General features: G+C 45.0%; 1 protein-coding gene across 3 annotated transcripts; it reads left to right on the top strand.

Annotated features, from left to right (window-relative positions):
• The first annotated feature begins 11,406 nt into the window (after nt 1-11,406).
• Nucleotides 11,407-19,912, top strand: LOC103721790 (transcription factor MYBC1-like). 3 transcript variants are annotated; one of them, XR_606353.6, is made up of 3 exons: nt 11,407-12,781; nt 19,186-19,261; nt 19,348-19,912. XR_606353.6 is itself a non-coding variant. In XM_088713400.2 (2 exons), the coding sequence occupies exon 1, from the start codon at nt 11,793-11,795 to the stop codon at nt 12,774-12,776; it is 984 nt and encodes a 327-aa protein (XP_088569526.1). In that variant the 5' UTR covers nt 11,407-11,792; the 3' UTR covers nt 12,777-12,781; nt 19,186-19,912. The 3 variants fall into 3 exon arrangements, 2 of the variants coding, with proteins under 2 accessions (XP_088569526.1, XP_008810350.1); XM_088713400.2 differs by having other exon boundaries at nt 19,186-19,912; XM_008812128.6 differs by lacking the exons at nt 19,186-19,261; nt 19,348-19,912 and adding an exon at nt 18,340-18,733.
• The last annotated feature ends 1,980 nt before the right edge of the window (nt 19,913-21,892 follow it).

Genomic DNA, 21,892 nt, shown 5'->3' on the forward strand with positions numbered 1-21,892 from the left:
CCACCACCCCACATCACAAATCTTAGTGATGGCTACCAATAGAGTTCACTAAATAACCATCTAATCTAATCTCCTTCAGTTAATCCTTGCTCACAATGAGCCAAGCGTAAGTTTTATTAGGATGCCGAGGAAGGAGTGCTCGGTATCATTAATCTAAAGGATTTCAACTCGGCACTCCTAAGCAAATGTGATGGACATGGGGATCCATAAAAGTTGAACTCAATGGAACTTTAGAAGCTTGCTCATAATATATCTGCGCATAGACTTTATACATGTTGCATTTAAGATAGCAAAACAATTGCAGATATCTAAATTTGTGGAACCTTTCGACATGGGGTCGCATGATTGGTCTAGGATAGCTACAATGTTAGTGCAGATGTTTAAATGAACTGTTGGAAGTCTCCTTCCTTTAGTAGTTTGTAATGTTGAGAGAGGTTTTAGTCCCACATTACTTGTGTAGAGTTTTTTAGATAGCTTTATAAGCATTCATATCCTACACATGTTAAAGTAACTTTTTGGTGGAAATTTGTGGAGGAAAAGTCAATATTATATTAATCAAAGATTGGCACTTGTAAAATAAAATTCAGATTGGCAGTTTTAATCCGTTTTGCACAAAATAACTGCACGAGCAGTTATGTTTTGAACAGACACTGTTCCAATAGTTGTGTTGGTTCGGAGTTTAGTTCAAGGTTATAAATAGCCAATGTCCTTCACAGCTTTAAGCAACTTCTTCTACAAAATCTTTCATTCAGTTGTTCTGGGGAATCCTAGTTTTGCTGGCTAGGATTTTATTTCGGTTTTGTTGTATCCTGGAGCGAATTTGCTAGATCACCAACAGCAACATAGTGAGGGCAAAATTCGCTTAAAGACAGTGTTAATTTACGCTTTAAGACCGGTTTTAAATAATAGAGTTCCTTTTGCTTCAACATGAACTGTTGGAGAAATTCATTGCAAAGCCTGGGGGAAGCTTTCATATGTCATAGTATGCTAGAAAAAGATTCACAAACAAGTGCTCCACCAACAAAAGGAAGCCTTTCTGTGAAAGCTTTTCCTCAATGACCACTTGATCCATCCCTAGGTAACATAAATTCTCACCATTGGTATGCATTCCAAGTTGGGTCTTCACAATCAAAAATTCTAAGGTCTGATTTGTCGAATACTGATTTGCTACCAAGAGTGTGTATACTGTTCAGTGGGACAGATCCATTAAAAAAATAATTGTGCTCATTGGAGCCTTCATGACCAGCTTGACTTGCCTTGTTTTTCTTGACCACTGCTTGCTGTTGCTGGAAATTGGACCCGGGGGCGGTCGTCGGCTGAGGAGGGGGAGCTCCGGTGGGCTCAGGAGGGTGGCGATCCGTCGGCGAGCGGCGTCCTCCATAGGGGTGCCTGCAAAAAAGCTGGTGGCCGGGTCTTCCGGCGCCGGCCCTCCGATGCTTAAGTCAGAGGGGGGGCTTTGTTTTTTAAAGATGAGAGGAGGAAGATATGTTTTTCTCCGAGTTTTCTGAGTCCTACCCCCCTCGGGAAGGAAGGGTCCCATTTTTATAGGGGGTCGGATTACCTGTGATGTGATAGGGCGATGCCGTCGTACGACTCAGCACGTTGCTTGAGTTGGCGCGCGATCAGGTGAATCATTGCATTGATGTCGGAGGTGAGGCCGAGATCAAAGAGTTGTCATGGCCGACTGGACCCTGCTGAGTCGATTTGCCGTGGAGAGCTGAGGATCCGTAGGTAATAGGAGCCACGCGCATTAATTGTTGAGTGAGCCGGAGATATGCCTTAATTGTTGAGTGAGCTGGAGATATGCATTAATTGTTGAGTGGACCGTGGGTTTGCAGAGATCACGCGTATTAAATGCTGGAGGCGGTGGCAGGGTATGGCCCCCGGCCAGACTTCGGAAGGGTACGACCGCGGTAGGTGGGTGGTGAGGACGGACTTCTGAGGTCGGGAGCTCTCCGGGTCGGAAGTTCCGAGGTCGGACGGTCGGAAGTTCCGAGGTCGGACGCCGACCACGGCCGTCTAAGGTCGGCCGTCATGCGGTCTTCTGGTGACGAGGTTCCCATGTACTAGGGGGGAAACTGCATTCCCCCAACACTACCCCCGACTTCCGAGTTCGAGCCGCTTGCGAGCTCGGACGCGGGAAGTAGAAGTCGTTATTATGGTTACCGAGGCCGAAGGGAATTGGACTATGTCTGCGTCCTTACGCGTCTCGAAGCATTTATAACGGAGGTTGCGCCCTTTGGCCCTTCAAGGTCGTTTCATATGGCGAACTTATGATGGGGTCCCCGATATGTCTGCGTCCTTACGCATCTCGAAGCATTTATAACGGAGGTCGCGCCCTTTGGCCTTCCGAGGTCGCTTCATATGGCGAACTCATGATGGGGTCCCTGGACCCGATGGGGCGGCGCCTCGATCTTGTGGTTGAGGCGCCCTTTTTGAATAAATACGCCGTTTCGTTCTTCGAAGCGGACACGCGATATGATCCGAGGTCGGACGCTTTTAATCTCGTATTGGTCGAACGGAGATTTGGGAGGCCGAGATTACATCAGTGCTCCACGCGTCCCTGGGGCTTATTAAATGAGGGGAGCGGGGGTGGCGTTTGCTCGTCTTTTGAGGCGGTCCGGCCTTGCGGATTCATGATGAGGCCGTGAGATCCGATGGGACGGCGCCTCGATTTTGTATTCGACGCATCGGTCCGGGATGAATGCGGTGCTTCAGCTTCCGAGGCCGACACGTGGCGCAATCCAGACGGGGGGGGGGGGGGGGGGTGGAAACCGAACCCGCCGATCTGGGCCGTTAGAGGGGCCTATATAAACCCCCCAGCCCTAAGAGGAGTCTTGTCTGGTTGCTCTCTCTTTTTCGCCGTTTCCACCTTCGTCCCCTTCTTCAACAGAAATCTCACCGGCGGTGCTCGTAGCGATTTCCGGCGACTCCCCCCGTAGGTTCCTCCCTTGTATCAGTTTGGGGGTTTCTCCCTCTTCCTCCTTTTTTCTTTTCGTCTCTTTTGTCTCCGCGCTTTTCCTTAGAGATGGGTTTCGGTCCGGATGAAGTCGGATCTAGTTTGTCGGGGGAGGAGCTGGAGTTGATCCGCTCCCGGTTCTTTTTCCAGCCCGGGTTTCGTCTCGAAACCGCAGGGCCGGAGGACAGGGTAATGCGGCCGCCCCCAGGTCGGATCGCGATTCATCGCGAGACGCTCTGGGCCGGTCTGCGGTTCCCCTTGCACGAGTTTGTAAACAGCTTGCTGGTGGAGTATCAGCTCGTCCCAGCACAGCTCGCTCCGAACTCGTGGAGGACCATAGTCGGGTTTTTATCCCTTTGTCTCGCACATGGGATCCCGACCTCGGTGAGTGTTTTCCGCCGGTGTTTTCTGTTAAAGAAAAACCTGGCGGATGGAGGGTGGCTATACTTCGCCTTTCGGGGCGGTATGTCACTCTTCCAGGGTGCCCCTTCCTCTATTCATGAGTGGAAGGGAAAGTTTTTCTTTCTTGCGTCCGAGGTGCCGTGGGGGTTTGACCCGAGGTGGGGGCACCCTCGGCTAAAGGCTCTTAACAGGCTCTCCGAGCCCTCGGCGAGGGAGCTGAGGGTCCTGGACGCCCTACAGGGCCTCGGGAAGGGGTTCAACCTGGCCGAGCTCCTAAAAGAGGACGCCTTGGCGAGCGTTGGCTTGAGTTCGGCGCGTCCCGAGGGTAAGAGTAGTCGCATTGTTTCGTCTTTGCTTTATCTGTTTCTTCCTTTTTTAATGTTAGTCTGACACTTAGAAAATATCTTTTCTGTTTCAGACATTCCTCACATGCCGACCAGCAACACGTCTCTCTTCTCCCGGCTGAAAAGGCGGGAGGCCGAGGCCGGCGGGGCTATTCCCCAGCCTCGGAAAAAATCGAAATCGGCCGGCGCTTCTACCTCGGCCGGGGTGAGAGGCCCGGAGGCGGGGGTCTCTACAGCCGCTCGAGGGCGGGAGCTGGCTGCCGGGGACGCAGCCCCAAGCTTTACGAGGGCGTCTGATTCGGTGGCCCCTCTCCGCCCCACTCCTATCTCCGAGCAGGAGGGGCGAGCGACCGTTGAGTCGCAGCGCTCGGAGCCCGAGCAGAGCAGGGGCTCCGAGGTTCCAAGCTCGGGCGGGCCGAGCTCTTCACGGGGCCCGGGGGGAGAGTCGGCCGAGCCGGGGTCCCCGCTCCTTGAGGGGAGCTCGGCTCTTCATGACGCCGACGTCGCACGTGCGGTGTTTCGGCGCGCGATGCTTCCAGCAGACCGGGCCGAGTTCCGCAACTTGTCCCTGGAGGAAATCGTCGACAGTGCTTATTGTAATACTGTTCGGGTAAGCTATCCTCTTAATTTTCTTTCAGCTATTAGTGTATACGAATAATTTACTTATGACTGCTTTCTTCCTTTTCTTTCTTGCAGCGTGTTCACGAGGTCGACACCTTGGTATTCATCGCCCAAGGGTGTCAAGAAGAAACTCGGCGACTCAGCCGGCAACTGGAGCCGACCAAGAAGAGGGTCGCCGAGCTGGAGGCCGCGCTGGCCGAGGCCGAAGCGCAGAGGGAGGCGACAGAGGCCGGGAGACTGGCCATCGTCGAGGAGCTCGAGGAGGAAAGGGCTGCTCATTCGTTGGCCAAGTCGGCCTTGCATGCTTCAGAGGCGCGCCTGGCGGAGGCCCAATCCGAGGTGGCGGGTCTCAAGTACGAGGGCGGAGTCCTGCGCCTAAAGATCAGGCAACTCGAGGCCCGGGAGAAGAGGGCGCTCGAGCGGGCCGAGCATGCCGTGGACTTCTTCAAAGACTCGGACGAGTTCCGCGATATGCTCGAGGAGGAGACCGTGGATGGGTTCCTCCACGGTTTTGACAACTTCCGGAGGCAGATGGCTCGGTACTGCCCCCAGCTCGACCTCTCGACAATTCGTCCGAGGATGAGGTTGAGCGCCGACTCTGACGACGACGTTCCCGCAGCCCTTGCGTCCGAGGAGGAGTCCGCCGAGGCCGAGGCGGACGCAGCCGCGCCAGCGGGGATGGAGGCTCCCCGCGGGGGAATCACCGAGGACGCTCCCGAGGCGCCTGTCGAGGTCCCCGTCGCAAGCTCCGAGCCCGCGCTCACCGAAGGTCCTCAGGTCATCGCCATAGATGACCCTGGAAGTGACGCCGGCGGGACCGCTGCCCCTTAGGACTTAGATTCTTTCTTTTCCTTTTTGTAAGTGAGGTCGGCTTCCAAATTTGTTGGACTGCCGACCTCCAATCTTGTACTTAGCCTTCTGGCACTTTATCAATGAAAAAAATTTCTTTCGCCATTCTATGTTTAGTTTTCCCTCTTACTTTTTCCAATTGTAAGCAGGGCTGGCGCTTTGACCTCAATTTTGTATTCCAGCCTTTAGGCTGCTTTTCAATAAAGACATGTTCCTTGGCTATGTTTTGTTTTTCTTTCTCTCGACTTGTTTGAATGTCCACGTTCCGATTACGCTGATTGGGGGGCTCTGAACTTGGATTATAAGAAGTTTTATCAAGTCTTGGAGCTCGGATTCAAAGCTCGTAGAGGCTACCCGGTTTGGTTTTTGGATTTCTGAGGCACCGGGCTCGGGCCTCGGGCCCCGAGAGGGGCCTTGTCAGACTCGCATAGGTCGCTATCAGGGTATTTGACCGAGCCTTTGAGTTTGGCATTTTGGAGCGTAGGTCCATAGAAATGTTAGGGCTGTTCCCTAAAGGGGAGCGTGAGCCAGTGGTCAAACCATCATCGGGGCTTTCATGATTATTGTCCTCGGGCTTTACCGAGGTTCCGGCGAGCGGGGTCAGAACCTGTAGAGGGTACCTCAGCCTTCTTGAGCTTAATCGGTACGTCCGTGGTCGGGGTTATCTTCACGGGTCGAGATCAATGTCTCGACGTATGGGGGCCGAATCAGGCCCTTAGTCACGAAGGTTTGCATGAGTTGTCATGGGGGTTATCGGTAGAGGGAGCATGCATGAGGTCGGTGGGACTTTGGTCTTAGACCGACTTGTAGGGGCAACCCGGCCTTGGCCGGGATAAAGTCCCGACCTCAATCGGGATTTCGCTAGCAATACGTAGATAGATAAATATAACAAGGCGGGCGTCAAGCGGGATGTACCTCTTGCACGGTGGGTTGCCTTGTTTCCTCGCCGACCTTCAGAGTCACTTTTTGGCTCGGGATCGAGGGAGCTTGGGCTTCCTATGAACCTAGTGGCGCCTCCCGAGGTCGAGGGAGTTTGCGACTCTACGGTCGACTCTCGGAGCATCTCAAACTTAGTTGAGGGATCATGCACGAGATCGAGGGGGCCGGGGCCGCACTCTCGACCCGTGATGCTTCCCGAGGTCGAGGGGTTTGGGACTCTACGGTCGACCCTCGGGGCATCTCAAGCTTAGTTGAGGGATCATGCGCCAGGTCGAGGGGTCTGGGAACGCTCTATCGACCTGCGATGCTTTCCGAGGTCGAAGGAGTTTGGGACTCTACGGTCGACCCTCGGGGCATCCCGACCTTAGTCGAGGAATCGTGCGCCAGGTCGATGGGTCTGGAAACGCTCTATCAACCTGCGACGCTTTTCGAGGTCGAGGGAGTTTGGGACTCTACGGTCGACCCTCGGGGCATCCTGACCTTAGTCGAGGAATCGTGCGCCAGGTCGATGGGTCTGGGAACGCTCTATCGACCTGCGACGCTTCCCGAGGTCGAGGGAGTTTGGGATTCTACGGTCGACCCTCGGGGCATCCCAACCTTAGTCGAGGAATCGTGCGCCAGGTCGATGGGTCTGGGAACGCTCTATCGACCTGCGACGCTTTCCGAGGTCGAGGGAGTTTGGGACTCTACGGTCGACCCTCGGGGCATCCCAACCTTAGTCGAAGAATCGTGCGCCAGGTCGATGGGTCTGGGAACGCTCTATCGACCTGCGACGCTTCCCGAGGTCGAGGGAGTTTGGGACTCTACGGTCGACCCTCGGGGCATCCCGACATTAGTCGAGGTCTCAAATATGGGGCCAAGGGAGCTTGGGCTCATCGTCGACTGGGTGGCGCTTCCCGAGGTCGAGGGAGTTTGAGACTCTACGGTCGACGCTCGGGGCATCCCGACCTTAATCGGGGTATTTGAGGATCACAAACGACCCAACATTAGAAGAGATAATCATAATCATTGTAAAGAGACGAATCATTATAAAGAGGAGACTGGATTCATGTTCCTGATTGCCTGGAACCCCTTGGGGTTTTATTGGCAATACATCCGTAGATTCTCGGAGTTCCAGCTTCGCGGAATAGGAGTCCCTTCAAGAGATTTCAACTTGTACGCTCTGGATCGTTGCACTCTGGCGATTTGATACGGTCCTTCCCAGTTTGGGGTGAGCTTTCCCTGCTTGGTTGGCTGAGAAACCTCGGCTCTCCTGAGGACGAGGTCCCCCACCTTGAAGAGCTTGGGCTTGACTCTGGAGTTGTAGTACTGGGCCGTTTTCTGCTGGTACCTTGCCATGCGGACCCGGGCGACCTCTCGTGTCTCTTCGACGAGGTCCAGATTATTCCTGAGCCGGGAAGAGTTGGAGTCGGCGTCGTAGTGCTCCACCCTTGAGGAGGGGAGGCCGATTTCCAGCGGGATGACAGCCTTCGTGCCATATGCCAGGTTGAAGGGGGTCTCACCAGTGGGTAATCGGAACGTAGTCCGGTATGCCCAGAGGACGTTGTACAAGTTCTCGACCCACTGTCCTTTGGATCGATCAAGCCTAGCCTTGAGTCCCTGCAAAATGGTACGATTAGTTACCTCAGTTTTTCCGTTTGTCTGGGGATGGGCGACCGAGGTGAAGCGGTGATCGATGCCGAGTTCGGAGCAAAATTATCTGAAGTGGACGTTGTCGAACTGCCGGCCGTTGTCAGATATAAGGATACGGGGGAGTCCGAATCTGCAGATTATGGACTTCCAAACAAAGTCCCGCATCTTTTGCTCGGTGATCCGGGCCACAGGTTCAGCTTCAACCCATTTGGTGAAGTAGTCGATGGAGACGACCAGAAATTTTCTTTGCCCGGTGGCCAAGGAAAAGGGCACCAGAATATGGAATGTTGGAGGCTCCCTTACTTCTCAACTCATGATCGCGACTCGGTCCCTTCCTCTAGCGCCAACTGTTGCTGGAAATTGGACCCGGGGGCGGTCGTCGGCTGAGGAGGGGGAGCTCCGGTGGGCTCAGGAGGGTGGCGATCCGTCGGCGAGCGGCGTCCTCCGTAGGGGTGCCTGCAAAAAAGCCGGTGGCCGGGTCTTCCGGCGCCGGCCCTCCGATGCTTAAGTCAGAGGGGGGGCTTTGTTTTTTAAAGATGAGAGGAGGAAGATATGTTTTTCTCCGAGTTTTCTGAGTCCTACCCCCCTCGGGAAGGAAGGGTCCCATTTTTATAGGGGGGTCGGATTACCTGTGATGTGATAGGGCGATGCCGTCGTACGACTTAGCACGTTGCTTGAGTTAGCGCGCGATCAGGTGAATCATTGCATTGATGTCGGAGGTGAGGCCGGGATCAGAGAGTTGTCACGGCCGACTGGACCCTGCTGAGCCGATTTGCCGTAGAGAGCTGAGGATCCGTAAGTAATAGGAGCCACGCGCATTAATTGTTGAGTGAGTTGGAGATATGCATTAATTGTTGAGTGAGCCGGAGATATGCCTTAATTGTTGAGTGAGCCGGAGATATGCCTTAATTGTTGAGTGAGCCGGAGATATGCCTTAATTGTTGAGTGAGCCGGAGATATGCCTTAATTGTTGAGTGAGCCGGAGATATGCATTAATTGTTGAGTGGACCGTGGGTTTGCAGAGATCACGCGTATTAAATGCTGGAGGCGGTGGCAGGGTATGGCCCCCGGCCAGACTTCGGAAGGGTACGACCGCGGTAGGTGGGTGGTGAGGACGGATTTCTGAGGTCGGGAGCTCTCCGGGTCGGAAGTTCCGAGGTCGGACGGTCGGAAGTTCCGAGGTCGGACGCCGACCTCGGCCGTCTAAGGTCGGCCGTCATGCGGTCTTCTGGTGACGAGGTTCCCATGTACTAGGGGGGAAACTGCATTCCCCCAACACTTGCCATGGCATATCATTTAGCTTCTTTAGATCCATGCATTGATGGCAGAATCCAAAGCATAAATTGTCTTTAGGCTCATCTTATAAACACACCAAGCTTGTACTGTCACTCACTCATGGATAAGGGATACAAACTTTGAAGCAGCTTGAGAACTGGCTTGCTCTACAAAATTTCATGTTAGATGTCACTATCTCTAAGTTGGAATAATATTGGTCAAAAGTTTCTTACTTTTTACTTCCATTTAGGCTTATAGGAACCACTGCTTTTTGAAATCTAGAGTCAAAGAAATGGATCTAGAAAGAGCTTTAGACACTGATTAGGTCACCGAAAAGATTACCTCATCCAATGAAACAATGCTAAGGCTAGTGTGAACTTTGATCCCATGTGCCCACTCCAATGAATTAGTAGACTTTTGATTAAAAAACTATCTAGTGGCGTTAGGGAAAAGTCCCTATCATTTAGAAGTCAATTATAATAATAATCAACTCGCCTAATCCTAAGGGTTATTTAATGGTCCCAAATTGCTGACTAAATCAAAGGCAAGATTGGTTTAGACTAGATATGTAAAACAATAATGGTGCTTTTTTTATGGAAACACTCTTTGCACACACTCTAATGAATTAGTAGACTTGTGATTGAAAAACTATTTAGTGGCATTAGGGAGAAATCTCTTTCTTTAGAAGTCAATTATAATAATAATGAACTCTGCTAATCCTAAGGGTTATTTAATGGTCCCAAATTGCTTACTAAATCAAAGGCAAGATTGGTTTAGACTAGATATGTAAAAGGATAATGATGCTTTTTTTATAGAAATACTCTTTGCACGCACTCTAATGAATTAGTAGACTTGTGATTGAAAAACTATTTAGTGGCATTAGGAAAAAATCTCTTTCTTTAGAAGTCAATTATAATAATAGTGAACTCTGCTAATCCTAAGAGTTATTTTATGATCCCAAATTGTTGACCAAATGAAAGGTAAGGTGGGCTTAAGGCAACAAATATAAAGAAATAATGGTGGTGGCTTCCTCATGACAACACTCTTTTGGCACTTACCTGACTTGTCTATAAAAGAGCATGAAACATCTGTGATGCATGATTTGTGATGATAGCTAAAAGCAGGATTTGGTACAGTGATACAGTGATGCTCGTCACCAGTAAATGGACGGCCATTAAATAAAGCTATCCTGGTATATTATACTGCCCACACTGCACTGCGGAGACTTGTGGGTCCCCATGAAGACCTCCCCGGGTGCAATTTATTGATTAGAAGGTGACAGATACGGGAGGTGAGCAGAAACGCATTAAATGATTGGCCCCGAAATTTTGTTGTCAAGGGAGGTAGTTCGGTAAAATTGTACACTTCGTACGGGTAGGATGGTCATTTAAACGTTGGCCACCTCGGATCGCCAGGTTCCTGAAAATTTGAAAGGATGTGTTTTCACAACTAATTCCGGCTGTCTCTCTGGATTCCAGGGAGGGTACCAAAAATCCCATAATTGTCCATGCTGTCTTAATTGCCCCCTCCCCCAACCGTCGTAATATCAAAACTGCCATCAAATCTAATTCCCTGATGTATAAATATTGTCTTCCATGACACAAACCAACTCTGGAACCAAGGAATTCATGCTACCATTTATGTCATGTACCAAGTTAAGAATGCACTGAGAGACACAACTAGTTCAACTTCAATGGGTTGTTTTTGATAAGTTGGAAACCAAGCAATGGATAAGAACAAGCATCTTCATGTATTCAAGTGATATTTGTTTTTCATTGATATATACCTATAAATCATAACATTACACAAATTCATTTATTTAGTCAATTTCATGTATCTTTATGTTTTAACACCATTTTTGCGAGCATTTGTTTCACTCCTTATTTCTTATCATATTATGTTGTCATCTATAATCTATTATAATGGCATCCAAAATCTATATAAAAGACAATTTTAAAAATATTTTTTTAATATTTTCTAAAGTATGCTTTCGTGTATTGCAAGCTTTTGTGAGTGTATGTAAAATGTAAGAAAAACATATAACTTTTCGAGTGCACAATTACTATTTGGCCCTTATATAATTAATCATTTTATTTTTTTATTTCTCAGGCATGGTTATGTTAATTTTTACATAAAATTATTCTGTTACACTTACATATAATTATATATAAACTGGATGTGAAGCCAAAGGATACATAATTTGCAATTTAGGGCCTCGAGTCTCCAAACCCGTAATTAAGTTCAAGACCGAGCCTAGTTGCGGAAGCTCCCGGATATGCCCGCTCTGACACGTTACAACCACCCCGGCCAGCCAAAAGGACACACCCCCAAAAGCCGGAATAAAGGAGCCCACACAAAAATAGAAAACAATTTCCAAAACAACAAACAAACAAGACATGGGATAAAAAAATACATTCGCGCACAGTTCACACACTATCACACCATACTCGTAAATCAACACCCGAAATTAAAGATTCCCAAGCGTCAGAAGGAAAGAGGAGAGAAAAGAGAGGCCAAACCCGGAGAGCATCAGCGGAAAACACCAAAAAACAAAGGAGAAAGATCCACCTCGAACCCCTCTCCCCCACCATCTCCCAAAGCTTCTCTCTCCTCTATCCTCCTCCTTTCTCCCATAAATCTTCTTCTTTTTCTTTGCCTTCCTCGTCCGGTATCACTCGATCCACTTTGGATCACCAAAGCTGGAAAGAAGGGGAGAAGAGAGGAAGAAAAATTTTAGAGAGGGAGAGAGGAAGAGAGTTAAGAAGGGAGGGATGAGAGAAGAGGAGGAGCCTAACTGGTTCGCGCGGTGGGAGGAGCAGCTCCCAAGCCCGGAGGAGCTGATGCCGCTCTCCCAGACTCTCATCACCCCCGACCTCGCCCTCGCCTTCGACATCCCTAGCGTCCTCTCCAGCCCTAACCCTAATCCTTCCCTCCATCACCACCACCCCGCTCCGACCCTCCACCCGCCACCGCCCGCGCCGTCCTCCCAGCCGCCACCGGACTTCGACTCCCCCGACCACCTCACGACCGCCTCATCCGGTGGTGGGGCCTCCGGCGCCGGCGCCGGCGAGGAGCCCGCACGCACCCTGAAGCGGCCGCGGCTGGTGTGGACCCCGCAGCTCCACAAGCGGTTCGTGGACGCGGTGGCCCACCTGGGGATCAAGAACGCCGTCCCCAAGACCATAATGCAGCTGATGAGCGTCGACGGCCTCACCCGCGAGAACGTCGCCAGCCACCTCCAGAAGTATCGCCTCTACCTCAAGCGCATGCAGGGCCTCAGCTCCTCCGGCGGCGGCGCCGGCGGGGGAGCAGGCGGCCCCATCTCTGCCGCCGACGCTGCCACCGATCAGCTCTTTGCCAGCGGCTCCGTCCCCCACCACTTCCTCGGCCGCGGGCCTGGGCCGGAGCCTTTCATGCCTTTCGTGCCGGTCGCCGCGCTGCAGCACCACCAGCAGATCACGGCCGCCATGCAGCAGCAACATCAGCAGCAGCAGCAGTACTATCAACAGAGGCATATGGGCCATTTTGGTTCGCCAACCGGCGGCAGCGAGGGATATGATCATGGGTTTCTTGCACGGACCGTGCCGCAGCCGGGGATGCATCGGATGGTGGGGCCGGTGGCTGTGGGCATGGTGCCGCCTCCGCCGCCGTCCGCACCGTCAGCAGCCTCGTACGTGGAGGATTTGGAATCGGGCAGCAGAAGAGGAGGTGGCGAGAGGAGGATGTTAACGCTTTTTCCAACAGGCGAAGATTGATTTTGGTATTTCATTCCTCCTCTTTATTCACATTATCAAATGCGTTATTGTGTTTTGGGGGAAATTATGATTACAGATCAAGTACGCCAGATTTTAGGAATCCAGTAAGGTTTTCTACAGTCTTCGCTACCATCATCATCAATGTTGTTGTTCGTTGACGTCATCGTCGTCGTTGTTCGTTGACGTCATCGTCGTCGTTGTTGTGATTACTTGAGCTCGGGGCAGAGGTGATTAGGCGGGAAATGATTATAATGTTGTAGTTTCTGCGTGTATTTAGATAAAATTAGGTAACAGAGGTTCTGAACCAGGTTGCCCACTCCTATTGCTTGTCGTCCATTGCAGTTGAGTGAATTCCTTTTCATTTTAATATCTGGGTACGGCTCCGGATGCAGGGCTTAGGCTTGTTTGCGGGGCAACGGTAACTGGGTTTTGGCTAAAGTAGAAACGACTGGATGCTTTATTTTTGGACGATTACAGTAGGAGCTTCACTAATATTCTGGGCACATTGTAATAAAACAAGCAGGAGTGCAGGGGATTAACAATGTATCATACTCTGACCGGCCTGTGCATTTGGTTGTTCCTTTATTCTTAGGACTCTGCTTCTGGCAAAAGGAGCTCAATCCATGAGAGGCTGTAGAACTGCACGCCACTCTCCACCTTTTTTCTTTTTATCTCTTTTCTGTCTTAGCAATTGGTATGTAAGGCTTGTATTATTAAATGTATCACATTTGGAAGAGCAACTTAAATGAAGGTGTTTCCTTGGGGTAGGTAATTATTGTTGTAAATTGCATCACCTGAAAATTTGGTTGTATGTAGACAAATGCAACGTGAAGGGTCTCTAGAACATTACAGCTGTTGTCAGAATGTTAAAGTGTAAATCATTGCTTTCCAGAAGTCAGAATGTAGCTGGAAATTTTAAAATTTCATTTAGTCATCAATCTTTGCAGATACGTTTATCTTTTCCTTAATTTGAAGGCTTACTAGGAAACAAATTCAATATTTACCCACAAATTTTGTTGATGCTCCAACTTTATTATATGTATCTGCGGCAGTTTTCGAGTTTCTTTTCGAGTACAGCCTTTGTGGAATAGATGTCCAAAAGTAAGATACTTGAGTTTTGTGATCCTTAAGAAGCATTATATGTTTTTTGTTTTTTTAGTTTATTATAGTAGTCTCCATTTTAGTGGTAGCAGAATCATGCATGATGATCGTAGGCCAGACTATTGTAAAATGGCACCACATATCTAGATCAGCAAGGCATGCCAACAAAGATTTCTATAAAGCACTTAAGCACTTGCTTTTGTTTGTCATATGTTGTATCATGTACAATTTTTGGTAGGTCAATACACTGACATTACTCGGTTTCTTGCCCATAATAAACATTCAACTGTTCTTTGATAAAAGTTTTATAGAAATCCTTGAAGTTCATCAAAACAAAAAAAAATTATATGGAGGGCAACTTTGATGAAAAACTGCAATATTGAATGGTAATCCCATAACAGCTCGGGGACACTGTTTTATCTATTCTGCAGAAGAAGGGTTAGATAAATGAAGATGTCTCATGATCCATGCTAGTAAGGTGGTTTGCTAAGATTAGAGAGGAAAATTTTATGATGTTATTACAAAATTTGCTATATTGTTTTATCAGTGTGTTGCATGATAAATAGGACCAATAAGCGTTGAAGTGGATTTATGGTGAGGATATAGGGCAAGGTTACTGATGAAGCCATCAGAGAATAAGGTGTGGTAAAACCATTTGAAATGGTTGGGTATGTGCAACATATACCAAAGACAAACCTAGAAAAGTGAAGGACTGGAAAAAGGAGGGTCTTGATCAAAGGACTTTCAAATGGTGTTGATGATAGATAATTCAATGGGCGTTGCATTTTTGAAGCCAGCCTTGTATAGGTTTCAGCAAAGAATGGAGTAGTATTCTGCTTATCTCCGACCCAAATTAATGAGATAAGTTTTTCTGTTTATATTATAAAAATATAAAGAGCTTTTACAGGAAGAATTGCACGATGAGTGTAGGTTGATTTTTGTGTAGAATTTTATTTTCTTATGTTGATATGGACCTTAAGATCAAATTACTTGATTGCAATAAGCAGCAAGCTTACTTCAGATTTCAATTGCTTTTAAAATGCAGAGCCTTTACTCTGTAAATTCTGTAAAATGGCCTCATATATGTTAGCCAGTTTCATGTAGAGAACAAGCTGTACTGCAAACTCGTCCAAATATCATTTGTCTGGAAATCAGCAATGATCTGCTGTGTAAAGCAATGAGCCATCACGAGAGAGGATGAAAGAAGAGAGTGAACACCAAAAAAATGCTAGAATATTGAGAAAGAAAGCAGGACACAAGAGAAGAGGAGAATAAGAAGGATGGAAATAATCTATTTATAATATGGTTGCAAGAAAATTGCCTGGAAAACTTATTTTCCTTGGAAAATCTATTTTTCCATTTGTTTGTTTCAGGAGAAAATTTCACAATTTGGAAAGCTTATTATTATATGCCCTAAGAACTTTTTTTTTTCTTGGAAAAGTTCTACTGTTCTTTTGTTTAGATTTCCTTGCATCAAGACAAATTTTTAGAGACTGAGCTGGACATCTTTCCTACCTAACTAGAGGATCTCAACTAAGAAATAAACACCAGGCTGCTCAGCCAGTCAGCTGATTAAATCAGAAAATAAAGACAGCCACCTTTTTGAATCCCTTTACAAGTCCTAAATAGGGAACGAAACTGATGATAATTTCATCTAATAAAAAGCCCTGATCAGTGTTCTTAAAAGCATAAGTTGAGTTCAAACAGAACTGTTAAAACAGAAAGACATTAAGGTCTATTAGGTGTCAAAACTATACCATATTGACATTCATTAAACCCCTATTAACTTTATGAAAAAGATCTATTACAATAATGAAATGAAACCTAGCCGAACTAAGACTCTAACATAACTAGAGGCCCAAAGGCTGGACCAAAATGGTATATGGCAAACATAATGCTGGCAATCTTTAGTTTCTTGGAGTATTTGGCAATATGAAAATGAGCAGTTTTGAAGGAAATTTGATGTTATAACAAAATATAAATTGGAACAAATTTAGTTGGAAACAACGTCTTATTTTGAAGGCTTAAAATGCTCATAAATAGATGGCACAATCTTAAATGGGAAAATCAAATATGTCCCTCATATGAATTATAAAGAATCAAATGGGAAAATCAAATTCATAACACAATCTTAAGCAGCTAGAATAGTTTTGCTTATTCTCTTTTACCAAGTGGAGTTACTATCTGTATGTCAGTTACAGCATTGGGCATGTGGCACAAGTTTAGTGATTAATCTGTCCTAAAGGAATTGTTAAGTAACAACATTATGCCAAGTTTGCAATAGTCTTTACTTTTGGACTTGGAGGTGAACAGACTTAATTTGGTGTTGGTATTGCTATTTGATCCACTTAGATCATCCATATGCTTATGTCATGCACTATATGCAAGATATATATGTAGACTTTTAAAATCTGTGGTATTGATATGATGGTGTTTAGTTTGTGTAGACAGATATTAAAGAATAAATCTATTGAATTTTTGTTTGAGGTATTTAATTAGGATATGCTATCTAGGAGTAGCCAAAATGATTAACTTTGCAAATTTCTCCCAAATAAGCAAAGATCAAGGGTAAAATTGGACCTGCTAGGTGCTTGACATGGATCTTGTTCTGTGCCATTTGACAATAATTGATTCAGCTCATTCTGTTTATGAACACATGAATCTATGACATAGATCTAACTAAGGCAGAGTCATGGAAATTTGTGTATGAATTCGTAGCATTGTCTATGTAGGATATAAAGCTTTCCTCCACCTCACAAGATAACCAAAACTCTTTATGTCTTGCAATCTCCTGCTGCATGATGACTGTTCTCTGATAAATATAGGCATCTACATTATCACAAATTGTGAGGAGCTAAAGGATCTGGAGGTGAGATTCTTTAGAACTTGTAAACTACATATATGATCGGCTCAAAGGCCAATTCACACCAGCTTGATCTAGGAATATGGGAATTACTTATGTCTCCTATGCTCAACATCGGATGTATGGAGTGCAAAAATAGATAGAGCAAAAATTTCGCCATCATGCATCCTTAGTAGTTCCTTAAAACTCTAGGATCTTCACGTATGGAGTGCAAAAACAGATAGAGCAAAAATTTCGCCATCATGCATCCTTAGTAGTTCCTTAGAACTCTAGGATCTTCATTGGAAATTTGGGAAGCATGGAGAAGTCAAAACCCAGGGAGGGTGAGTTCAACTGTATGGGCAAGGATGGGGAGGATGCAGCTTATCAAGAAAGTCAGGGAGGTGTGTGTTGATAAAGACCAAAGTTTTATATTGTTTCGTCTAAGGCACTCCATATTGCTTACCAAAAACTGAATATGTGGCAGTCAACTGGGACAGGGCAGGTCAAACAGAGATATTTGTGAATATGTGAACACGCACTCCTAATCATAATTAAGGGGATGAAACTAAGGCAAGACTCCAGGAGCTGATGTTCTTTGAGATAGACGTATATGAAATGCCTTAAAGCCTTGGTGCACAAGGGCGAGTCATATAACTTGTAGTGATAGAGGAGGCTAAATAGCTTGGCTTCAAGTTACCCAAGACAGGATTAAAAAGGTCTCATGAATAATTACTGTCAATTCAGAAATCACCAAGGGAGTTCATGTGTATGCAAGAGATTGTACCAGAGATTTTTATTTGCTTAGTTTTTTATTTTTCCCTTGAGAATGTACCTGGTGTTGTTGGCAGGGGTGGGTCCATGAGGAACTGGAGGGGCCATCATTTTCCTCAGATTTGGAAAATTTTCTTTTGATCTGCTTTTTCATCTATATAATTAACATACCAAAAAGGCGATTGTCACATATCTAATTAACATATCAAAAAGGTGATTGTCACATTTATTAGCCATCCCTAGGTAAACTTGAGTATTCCTTGTGACCACGATAAGGTAGACTAAGGTTTGCTGTACCTATCGGTACTATACCATACCGTATTTGTTCTGAGTCAGTATGTTGTTTTGTACCATACCAACACTCAATATGCATTGCCGTCTCATATCATACCACGTACTGATACTGTAATAGGACGGTGCCGGTATGAGATCCGCTACCGGGACTGTGAACCTTGAGATAGATTTTATGATTTTTTCTGCTGCCTAGAGTTCCATTTTTTATTATGAAAACTAGATTTTTTGTGATCTATATATGAAACATACTGCTGCAAAAATTGAAGCCCACAATCTGTTCAGTATTCTAAGATCTGCATATTTGAGTCACCCCAGTTCCTTCCCATTCACAACCTGTTTATGCGATTGTATGCGTACCTGTTTATGTGATAGTATGTGTACTCTAGCCAATGGGAATGGGGCTGAGTCAGACACTCACCTGCATCATGGATTCAAACACTTGCAACAAATGTCTATTGCAATGAATTAAGTTGGTCTGCCTCTCAAAATTCAAGCAGCCATCATATAAGACTATTCGTTTTGACTTTTGAATTTTAAATGATTCCATTGTAGGACTCACCCTAGGAAGGTGTGACTGGGAATGGGGAGGGATGACAACTTTTCTGCAGAGGATTATTCAGAATAGGATGGGAGCATGTATGGAGGAGTGGATCTGCTATCTTTTAATTACTTCTTCCTGATAAGGATTCAACTCAAAGCAAGAAAGAGTGAAACTGATTTCAGATGAACAGTTACCTTATAAATTGGGGTTATAAAAAAGTTTATCTGAATTTCAAGATTAGATGCAGAAGATGCTTAAGAACTATAAGGGGCTTCTGTTTTAGCTATATAATGGTAGTGGCAATGTACATATGGATATCAGAACTTATTTCCATGTGTAGAGCAGCAAATGGCATAGCTGATGTTTGCAAGTCATCACTGAAATAGATAGCTCATTTGTTTTTCAGTATGCTGTCAAATTTATTTTTCTACTGGAATTTTCTTCTAGTTACAAAAAGTTCATTTATCATGCATATATATTTGTCTACCTGAAATGCTATTCATAGCAAGCAACCAATTCATAATGGAAAGTAGTATTGAAAACTTTGAGGTTAACAAATTCAGAACTTGCTGGTTTTATTGATTAAGAAAAAAGTACTTCTGTGTGGGGTCAAACTGCCCTGTTCATGTAGCCTTTCAATCTCTAAATCTTGTTACATTCTGAAGCTAAATCCGAAGCATGTTTGAAGAAGCAGACCACTTTGCCATGACCCTAGAAAATTAGTTTTTTAAAATTAAAAAAACACTTGGAATCCAACTTTTGTGCAATAGCGTGATGTTTGTCTAGGATGTTGTTTTGCAAAACCTACATATTAGCTTAACCACAAATTACTAAGCCAATAGTGAATGGTTAACAAGGAATGCTTCATCTGTGTTGGAGCGCACCTCTGGATGACATGCTCAAGCCGCACCTCTCTGGAGGCAGCAATTCAAGGTGATGTGTGATGTTGGTGATGGATTTTTCAGGTTAGAACGTACATATATAGTTCTTTGAGACTCATTTTATAATCTATTCTGCAGTGTTCCACATTTAGCATTGCCACTCAGTAGCTTGAAATTAGCCCACCAACATCAGTGCTGGTGATCAGTCTGTGACCTGAAGGTTCCCATTGGAAACTATCATTGCCTCCAATTTGAGTTATGTTCCTACATCTCGGATGTTAATGTCAAGCTTTGCACACCCAATTTGAAATGATGCAGTTGTGATGTTTCTGAGGAAAGATTGGTTGGCGCAAGTTAATTCAAGAGGTATTCTGAGGGCCTTTTGTTTCCAGAAGATGGTCTAATTCTGTAAACCTGTTTTGTTGCAATTCTGCAAACTTTTGTGCATTGTAGGAACTCATGCACCCTTTTAGTCCATAAGATGGCCGTTTTCCTTCTGCGGTTCTGCCCAAGGATATCTCTAAACTAGCAAAATGCGTTGCATCCTTTTATCATGAAAGGCTCTGTATCTCTTGAAGCTCATTAGGCTGCATTCTTTGTGATGAATGCACTCTTTTTCTAGTTGTCTTTGGAGGATCTCCTGGTTCCGAAACACATCCGTACTAGAAACAGATCTAACAAACGAAGCACTAGCGTTTAATTCTCCACTCATCTCACTACAGTTGTTTGATGTCTTTTATTTGCTACTTTACATTGCAAGAGTGTCGCATCTATTGGGTTTTTATATCGTAAGTAACTGGACGTTGGCTTCCATTTTAGTGATTCTCCTAAACTTTTGTACAATGAGAATGGGTTCGTGCAGCTAGCATGAGTTTTGCATGTTTTCTCTCCAAGCTTACCACAGCATTGATGGATGATAATATGATGTATTTAGGGTGCGGGTAGGGCCAGGTGTAGAAGTTGATAAACTCCTTGTGGATTCTCTTGCTTGGTCAACTGGAAAGTTGTTTGTAGAAGACGAGAAGGCTTGGGAGTTTTAGACCTCCGATCCTTTAACCAAGCATGCATGCAAAGTGGCAGTGGCATCTACTCTCGAAACCATCTCCCCCTTGCCATTGCAAATTGCTGATGCTCACTATGGAAGAAGGGAGTTCAACTGGTATAAGATAGGTCTCGAATTAGAGAGCTATGGATGACTTTTAAGAACTTTGACTACTAAGATACCGCTTTCTCAAAGAAGAAAATGGCGGTTTTGAAACTATATTACATTTTATAGACTAAGAATTACTAAAATCCAGGATAAATGAAAGTAACTGGAAGATAAAATCAAGGAACTAATAACTTCTGATTGGTGAAAGGTCCCTTCTCTAAGTTGCACTCTAATATTTATACAATTTATTATTAACTATAAGACAATTGCTTGCTTTCTGAGTTGATACATGTCGTTGCTTGTTCTTTCATTTTCTTCTGACGGTTTCAATAGTGAATTCCGGTCATTTATTCCATTTTCTACATCTTATTTCCTTGGTAATTACCTATGTTCTATATTCACATGCTAGGTTAACGATTGAAGCTAGACAAGTAGCAAGATTTGATCAGCCTCAAGTTCTAGACTTAGCCTTGAATAGACAATCTTCAACCGACCTATAATTTCCATCTTTTGAAACTTGATCTATACTTTAGGTTATCCCTCAGCTTGATTTGGCGGACGCTCTTTAGGTGGCATTGGTGACCCAAATGGGATCACCAAGATGATCTTAGATCATTGGTAATTCTTATTTTAGGTTATTTTGATCCTGATGAACTAAGATAACGATGTTTAGTATGCTATGTTCCAGTGATTTAAGATTTCCGGATATCCACGAGTAACTCATTTGGCACTCCATGGGAATCCAAGATTAACGATCATACAATAGCAAAATTGCCTCTCATATATTTTATAAAAATATATTATAATAAAATATTAATATATTCCATAAAATATGTTTATTAGTCCGATAAATTATTAATCCTATAAATATATATTCATTATTTTTATAGAATTAAAATTTTATTTATACTCATAATATATTATTTTTTAGTACTAATATTTATTTTGATTAAAAAATAAGGCAAATAGAAGTAATATATTAAATAATTTCATTATATAAATATAAAGCACAATAATATATTTTTACTATAATTTTGAATTATTATTGAGTAATAATATGATTAATAATATATTATAATATAATATATCATAAATATAATATATAATATCAATATATATAATATAATAGTATACTGATATATCAATTTTTTATGTTGGACTGAAGAGTATTTTTGTCCTCAAATTTCAGCCCAAGACCACTACCTTAGGATGATCTTGGATACTCGATCTCAAGGATGGGTATCCTATCACTGGGTTGGACGGTGATTTGAGGAGTTAAGGTGACTAGGGATCACTCTCATATACGATCACCATGGTGTAACAAAATAAGGTGATCTCATTATCTTCATCCACATCATCCTTCATTTTGGAATGATCATCCCATACCAAACGCTCCCTTAGATGCCATTTGACCTATTAGGTAGCACGTGGTAGTTTAATCAGTTGAGTTTTCAATGATTTCTTTCAGCTCATTCGACCTGCCCATATAGCCCCTATCTAACTGACCTTTTAAATTTACATTGTAGGTTAGGT

The sequence above is a fragment of the Phoenix dactylifera genome, chromosome 17 (genome assembly GCF_051530095.1).
Source record: "Phoenix dactylifera cultivar Ajwa chromosome 17, Ajwa_hap1_PhDact_Kaust_v1.1, whole genome shotgun sequence".
NCBI lineage: Eukaryota > Viridiplantae > Streptophyta > Magnoliopsida > Arecales > Arecaceae > Phoenix > Phoenix dactylifera.